This window comes from Portunus trituberculatus, chromosome 19, assembly GCF_017591435.1.
Source record: "Portunus trituberculatus isolate SZX2019 chromosome 19, ASM1759143v1, whole genome shotgun sequence".
Taxonomy (NCBI): domain Eukaryota; kingdom Metazoa; phylum Arthropoda; class Malacostraca; order Decapoda; family Portunidae; genus Portunus; species Portunus trituberculatus.
Window position 1 is genome coordinate 4,447,501 of NC_059273.1, and position 7,500 is coordinate 4,455,000.

Genomic DNA, 7,500 nt, shown 5'->3' on the forward strand with positions numbered 1-7,500 from the left:
AAATTTAAGGTCAAAGATGAGAGAGAGAGAGAGAGAGAGAGAGAGAGAGAGAGAGAGAGAGAGAGAGAGAGAGAGAGTACATAGTGTTGCAACAAAAAGATAAAGAAGAAACTGGTAAGAGAGAGAGAGAGAGAGAGAGAGAGAGAGAGAGAGAGAGAGAGTACATAGTGTTGCAACAAAAGATAAAGAAGAAACTGGTAAGAGAGAGAGAGAGAGAGAGATTCACACACAACAGGAATACAACAATAAAACACAGTTGCAATTCATCAGGCTTGTTTGGGCCAATAAATAACACACAAACGAACACACACGAGATAGGAACAAGAAGCGGCCTTGGAAGGAGGAAGAGGAGGAAGAAGAAGAAGAAGAGGAGGAGGAGGAGGAGGAGGAGGAGGAGGAGGAGGAGGAGGAGGAGGAGGAGGAGCAAGTTACCTCATCTTCCTTTGTATGGAAGCAACAATTGAAAGAGAATGAAAGAAACAACTGGAGAGAATTAAAAGACATAAAGAGAGAGAGAGAGAGAGAGAGAGAGAGAGAGAGAGAGAGAGAGAGAGAGAGAGAGAGAGAGAGAGAGAGAGAGATAGTACACCATTTCTACAAGATAAAGGCACGGTAGACAGGTGGAAAGTTAGATCAAGAGGTCCTTATGTAGACAGGTAGGTAATGGAAAGAGAGAGAAAGAGGGACCGCTTCTCCAGGTAGATAGAAAAACTAATAGACAGGTAGATGGGGTGATGAATAGATCTGATTGACAGGTAGATTGATAGGTGAAATAACTCCTTAGAGGCAAAAATCATCATCAAAAAGTCCTACGAAGTCCTTTGGGAAATTCAGCTTTGTATCCTAGAGCTTAGTTATCATCCAGGTCATCATCATCATCATCCTCCACGGACACGAAGGATCCCTGGGCACCGTCAGCCCTCACACCATCAGCGCTGACTGGCACCACATTGGACTCCAGCACGCGGTAGCCGTCGTCATCAGCCACGTACTTCACGAAATAGGTCTCGCCTTCAGGGGATGTCCAGCTGCGGGAGGAGGGATGTTCAGGATGATGGGAGAGTGGGAGGGAGTGGAGGGATGGGGTGAGTGATGGAGGAATGGAGGGGTGGAGAGAGGAGTGTGGTAGCTGAGGATGATGGATGGAGAGTGGAGGGATAATGTGCGTGATGGAGGAATGGAAGGGTGATGGGGAAAGAGTGGAGGAATAGTGGGTGGTGGAGGAATGGAAGGGTGTTAGGGTGATGGGGGGAGAGTGGAGGAATACTGAGTGTGGTGGAAGATTGCAGGGGTGTTAGTGAGGAGCGCAGGAAGGGAGGCAGAAATGAGATGCAGAGTAGAGAAGATTAATTATGAGTGGAATTGGTGATACTAGTGTGAGAAGTGGAGATGTGGAGAGGATGAGCAAGTAATGAGAGTGGAATTAGAGTTACTTTTGGTGAGAATTGAAGTGGAGTGAATGAAGTCATGGTGAGTAGAGGAGTGAGATGGAGGAGAGACAGACATATAGAGCAGAAGAGATGAAGAGACGGTGATGGAACCAATGGAACGCCAGACATGAGGCAAGGCTGATTAATGGAATGGACCGGTGGATGAGTACAGGAGGGGGTGGGGATGAGATAAGAGTGAGAGATGGAATGAAGGAGAAAGGAAATGATGAACAGAGAGTAAGAGAAGAGGGAAAGGGACAGTCAGACGAAAAATAAGAAACAAAATAAAAAAAAAAATAACACAGAGAAAAATAAGAGACAGAGAAACAGTGACACGGAAAACAAGATATTAAAAACAAAAGAAGAGAAGACAAAAAAAAGAAGAAAGACAAGTCTCATGCATAGAAGTGGCGGTGTCCTCACGTGTATGTCCCAGTGACGGAGGTGTCGTCGGCGATGTCCAGCTCGTGATGAATGTCCTCAAGCTCGATGTCCATAACGTTGTCTGGGCGAGCAATAGCCACGGCGACCAGACCCAGGAGAACGGCAACCTGAAGGACAGAGAGAGGTGAGAGGAGGGGGAGAGAGGGAGAGAGAGGGAAGGAAAGAAGTAGGACACGGAGGAGAGAAGAGATATGACAGTGAGATAGAGAGGAAAGAAGACATTAGAGAAGAGAGATAGGGTAATAAAGAGAGGGACATGAAGGGAGAGAGGGAGAAGAGAGGAAACAGTTGACATGAGAGGGAAGAATAGAAAGGACATGAAAATTTTGAAGAGAGAGAGAGAGAGAGAGAGAGAGAGAGAGAGAGAGAGAGAGAGAGAGAGAGAGAGAGAGAGAGAGAGAGAGAGAGAGAGAGGAGAGAGAGAGAGAAAGGAACATGAAAAGGAGAGGGCGTGAGGACATGAGAAAGGAGGAAGGAGAGAAATTAAAGGTGAGCAGAAAGAGAACGTGGAACAAAGAGGAAGAAAGAAGAAAGAAGGAAATGGAAAAGAGATGGAAAAGAAAGAAAATTAAAGAAAGGAAAAGAAAGAAAAAAACAAGAAAAGAGACGAAAACTAGGAAAAATAAAAAAAAAAGCTGCAGGAAGAAAGAAAAAAGACAAACAAACAAACTTTCCTCCCTCTCAAACTTACAGCGAACTTCATGGTGGAGGTAGTGGAAGAGGTGGAGGTAGTGGAGGCTGCGGGATGCGGGTTCTGCGGGAGGAGTGAGGCGCCCTCCCGCTTGCCTCTCTTATATAGGCGGGCGTCCCTTACCCACGGGCGGTGACCTCGATTTTTAGGGCACAGGACCCATGCGGCCACCTGGCGGGGTCACACACAGGGAGGTCACCCACTCGCCCAGCCACACCCATACCCATTTATCTACGCCCATCTCTGCTTGTCTCCTACCTATTACTAAGTGTACCTACGTTTACTTCTATGTTCCTTCCTATTTTCTCCCTATCCTAACCTAATCTAACTATCCCTACCTATTTATATTTGTGCCCATTATTGTTTGTTTCCTATGTATTCATTACTTACCCATTCCTTCTCATATCTACATTTTCAGGGCTTGTATATACCTATTTTCTCCCATATTCACCCATATCCTTCTGTATATATGCCCATTTTTGCTTGTTTCCTATGTACTCCTGACTTTATCTACCCATATCTTCCCATATCTATATTTGTACGGGTCATATGTACCTATTTTCTCCCATATTCACCCATATCCTGCTGTATCTATCCTATTATTGCTTGCTTTCAATGTATTCCTGACTTTATCTACTATTATCCTTCCATATCTACAGTTTTCGGCCTCGTATCTACTCATTTTCTCTCATATTCACCCATACACTCATTTCCTCCTATATTCACCCATACCCTCCATTTATCAATACCTATTACTGTTTGCTTCCTTCTCACACCCATATACAAAGTTATTAGTCCTTTTCTGGGGTTTCGTTTCCTACCCATATCATTCTGAAATATCCCATACCTTCCCATATCCACACCAATAAGTGCTCATCTGATGCCCATTACTACCCATGCTTACTTACCCATATCCTCTTCCAGCATCCATAGATTTATATGTATGTCGTTACCCTCCCATATCTTTTCTTACCTATGTTACAATGGTGCTTATCTGCTCTTATTGGTAACCTTGCATACACCCATATCCACATTTATTCATGTTTAGTCTTCATGTGACATTTGCTCTCTATTTTTGGATAACTCTTCTCATTTTTTTTTTTTTTTTTTTAGAGAACCAGCATCGAGTGAGCCTTTTTTTTTCTTTCTTTTTTTTACATTGCATTGTCCTTGGCTGGCCTTCTCTCCTACATAAAAAAATAAAGAAATGAATAAATAGATAGATAATTATCCATATTTATCCATATTTTCTATACCCTCATCTCTGGACATTACAATTACCCATACCTACTCATATCCTCAAATATTCATCCATATCTCCCCATATCTGTAGCATTTATTTTATTACCTGCCCATAGCTGGACCCATTACCTATTGTTTGCCTCTCCCCCTGCATTACTTCTCGTACCTACCCATATTGACTTGACCCATGCAACATAAATTTCACCTTATTTTATTTGCACTTATTTTTCTAGTGCTTAACCCTTTCACTACTAATCTACTTTCCTCATAATCAGCTACTTTTTATTTATTTATTTTTCTCGGGGTATTTTCTAAGATATGTTTCCGTAGGCTGGAAAAGTTGAAATTGTTATTCATGTTCCCTCTCCTTGATGTCGATTAGCAAGGGAAAATAATTAAGCAAGTGGCTGACAATTGAGTGATATTATGACTGGAGGAATGCGTGAGGAATCTGAGGAGGCGGTGAGCTGGAGAGGGATTGGAAAGAGAGGAGAGGAAAGAACAAGTTTAAGTAGTTCGTTTCAGTAGCTTCAATGTTTACCCCTTTTTTTTTTTTTTTTTACCATGAGCTTTGGGTATAGTTACACTGTTTTATTTACGTTAGGGAGGATCTGTGGCGGTGAAAAGTTTAATAGCCAGTCATCACTATTTCAATCTTCCTACGTAAATTTTTGAAGCTGTATAGAATCGCCAAACAGTAAGCAGAATGAATGTGAACATGTGTTATGCTACTGAAGGGGTTAACAAGAGACCACCTCACCAGAAACACTATAGAGTTAAAGATATTGATTTTTTTTTTTTTTTTTTTTTTTTTTTACTTTTTTATTTAGTGTTGCGTTTATTTTTTTATTTTTTTCTTTTTATCTATATATATTTTTGTTTTTGCAAATGATGGCAAAAATCCTGATGCTTTCTTTAACTCCTACAGTAATGGAGCTCATTTTTATCATGAATATTTGGTATGATTAGACGATTTCATTTTCATTAGGAAAGGTCTATGGAGGTCGGAAGATTAAGAGGCAGATTAAAACGCGTCATGTCACTGAAGAGGGTTAGTTCGTACATTGGAAAGACCGACCAAAGTAGAAAATTATTAAAAAAAAGTCACTATCTTTCTGTTGTTCTAGAAATGGAAGTACGAGATCCGAGAGAAAGGCTTGTCTAGTTTTTTAAGTGCCTTGGTTGAGCTGGCAGGAGAGGAAACGAGAAAAAAAACATCGTAACTACTAGTATATTCAGTCCTCGCTCTTACCTGCTTTCTATGCCTACCAGATCCTCTTTTTTTCCTTTTATGTAGGATCAGCTCTGGTCTAGGCCAACGAAGCAGGTAGAAAAAGAAACTAAGTATTATCTACAAATATGTCTAAAATAGTTTACTGTTGCTACTCTCCCATCACTTCCCATACCTAACTATTCCCTCGTCTGCCTTGACCATTTCTCTCTGCTCAAAGGTACCACAAACTTTGCCCCAAGAACTCACACTAGATAATAAGCTAAAGAATGAAACTAAAAATTGATGATTAAATGCAAAGAGAAAACACATCCAGTAGAGTTTGCCATGTCCTGTTTTCATTGAGTTTTTTTTTGTCACTTTTGAAGCTTTTAATATTTCACACACAAAAATAATAGATAAAAGATTCCAAAAGCTTGCCAGTTTAGATAAAAGCTTTCAATAGTCTACCATTTTTTTTTTCTCATAGAGCCTTTTTGTCACTTTTGAAGCCTTTAATATTTCACAAACCTTTCCTTCCTTTCCTCACAAAAAAATAGATAAAACATTCCAATAGCTTCCCAATTTATATAAAAGATTCCAATAGTCTGTCATTTTTTTTCTCAGCGAGCCTTTTTTTTTTTTTTTTTTGGTCACTTTTGAAGCTTTTAATATTTCACAAACCTTTCTTCCTTTCCTCACAAAAAAATAGATAAAAGATTCCAAAAGCTTGCCAAACTTCTCTCATTGACTGTGGGGAGAAACGAGAAGGAAATTACCACGAGAGCTTCTTTCCCCACTCTTGTACCCTTGGCCCAAACCTTCCTCCCCGCAAAAAAAGAAAGAACGAAAAGGAAAGGAAACAAAGAACGAAAGAGAAAAGAATGTGTTCCAGCGGTGTCTTTATATTCCTTTGTGGGAGAAATAGAAAAGGTTTAAGTCGTAGGAGGATGAAATAATAAATAAGTAGGTAAGATAAACAATTGAATAATGAATAAATAAATAAACAGGTGAATGAATGTGTAGTTGGAGTCTTAGAAAAGGAAAGATATAAAGAATGTGAATAATTAGATAGATAAATGCAGGGAGAGCCAGAGTAAGTGAAAGGGTTGTTTCCATTACTCACCCATACCCTCCCATACCTTCCCATACCTTCCAATACCCACCCATACACACTCATACCCTCCCATACCCATTCATACTTTCCCATATCCTACCACACACACCCATACCCTCTCATACACACCCATACACCCATACCCATACACCAACAGATAGGACAGCCCGTAGCAATACCATAGTAACCCATCATTCTGCCCATAACAAACCCATGTCAGACCCACAGCACATCTACACAACTACCCATGTCACACCTATAGAAAGCAGTCCCTGGCCATACCAAACCCATAAACCCATGCATATAAGCACTTCTACCCATTCTAAACCCATATCAGGAAACCCATAGCGTCTTAACCGTATCATACCCATACACATATCTATACCATTCCCATTACGCTCCCCCATTTTATTCCCATTTCCTTGTTTTCTCTCCATTACCCATGTTTACCCATATTTTACCCATATCCTCCTTTTCCTCTATCATTTTTATCCTTACACTATTATTCTCCTTTTTTCCCCATTTCTTCCCCATTTCTTCGCTAACCCATTTCCTTCCTTACCTTGCTCGTTTGTACCTTTGTTTATCATGTCTTAGTCTTTCGTAGAGGAGGAGGAGGAGGAGGAGGAGGAGGAGGAGGAGGAGGAGGAGGAGGAGGAGAAGGAGGAGGTGGTGGATGAGGAGGTGGAGGAGGAAGAAGAACAAGAAGAACAAGAAGAAGAAGAAGAAGAAGAGGATGATGATGATGAAGAGGAGGAGGAGGAGGAGGAGGAGGAGAATATTACAAGCTGTTTATGTAATTATATTTGTTTTTCTTATTCTCTCTCATGTTTCACGATTTTCCTTCCTTTCTCATTTTTTTTTCTCTCTCTTTGTTCATCCCTCCTTCCTTCCTTCCTTCCTTCCTTCCTTCCTTCCTTCCTTCCTTCCTTCCTGTCCTCCTTCCTTCCTTAAACTTTCTCTCTTGCCAAACTCCTTCACCAAATAGTAATTATTTTATTCCTATATTTGCCGGTGAGAGAGAGAGAGAGAGAGAGAGAGAGAATTAATCCACTGCCTATTCGTTTTATATTTTTACCTTTGTACAATTTCATCTCTCCTCCTCCTCCTCCTCCTCCTCCTCCTCCTCCTCCTCCTCCTCCTCCTCCTCCTCCTCCTCCTCCTCCTCCTCCTCCAAGTATCCTTCAGTATGTGATTTCAACATTTACCTCTCTCCATCCCTCCCTCTCCTCCATTTCTCCTCCCTTTTTTCCCTCCTGCCTCCTCCCTTTCCCCTTCCCCCACAAGGTCAACCCGTGGCCGATTAATGTATGGGTAAGGGTACGTGCGAGAGAGAGAGAGAGAGAGAGAGAGAGAGAGAGAGAGA

The 7,500-nt window shown here is 41.2% G+C and overlaps 1 protein-coding gene across 1 annotated transcript; it reads right to left on the reverse strand.

Moving 5' to 3' along the window:
• Positions 1 to 533: 533 nt before the first annotated feature.
• Positions 534 to 2,627, reverse strand: LOC123506146. Its single transcript, XM_045258053.1, has 3 exons — positions 2,566 to 2,627; positions 1,854 to 1,981; positions 534 to 1,028 (listed from the first exon to the last, which is right to left on the reverse strand). Exons 1-3 carry the CDS (start codon positions 2,575 to 2,577, stop codon positions 851 to 853), a joined length of 318 nt encoding a protein of 105 aa, XP_045113988.1. The 5' UTR covers positions 2,578 to 2,627; the 3' UTR covers positions 534 to 850.
• Between the last annotated feature and the right edge of the window lie 4,873 nt (positions 2,628 to 7,500).

Excerpts from the sequence above, each read along its gene's own strand:
- LOC123506146 (XM_045258053.1), bottom strand. Across the intron at positions 1,029-1,853 it reads TCCGTCACTGGGACATACAC|CTGGACATCCCCTGAAGGCG; the intron begins GTGAGGACACCG and ends CTCCTCCCGCAG.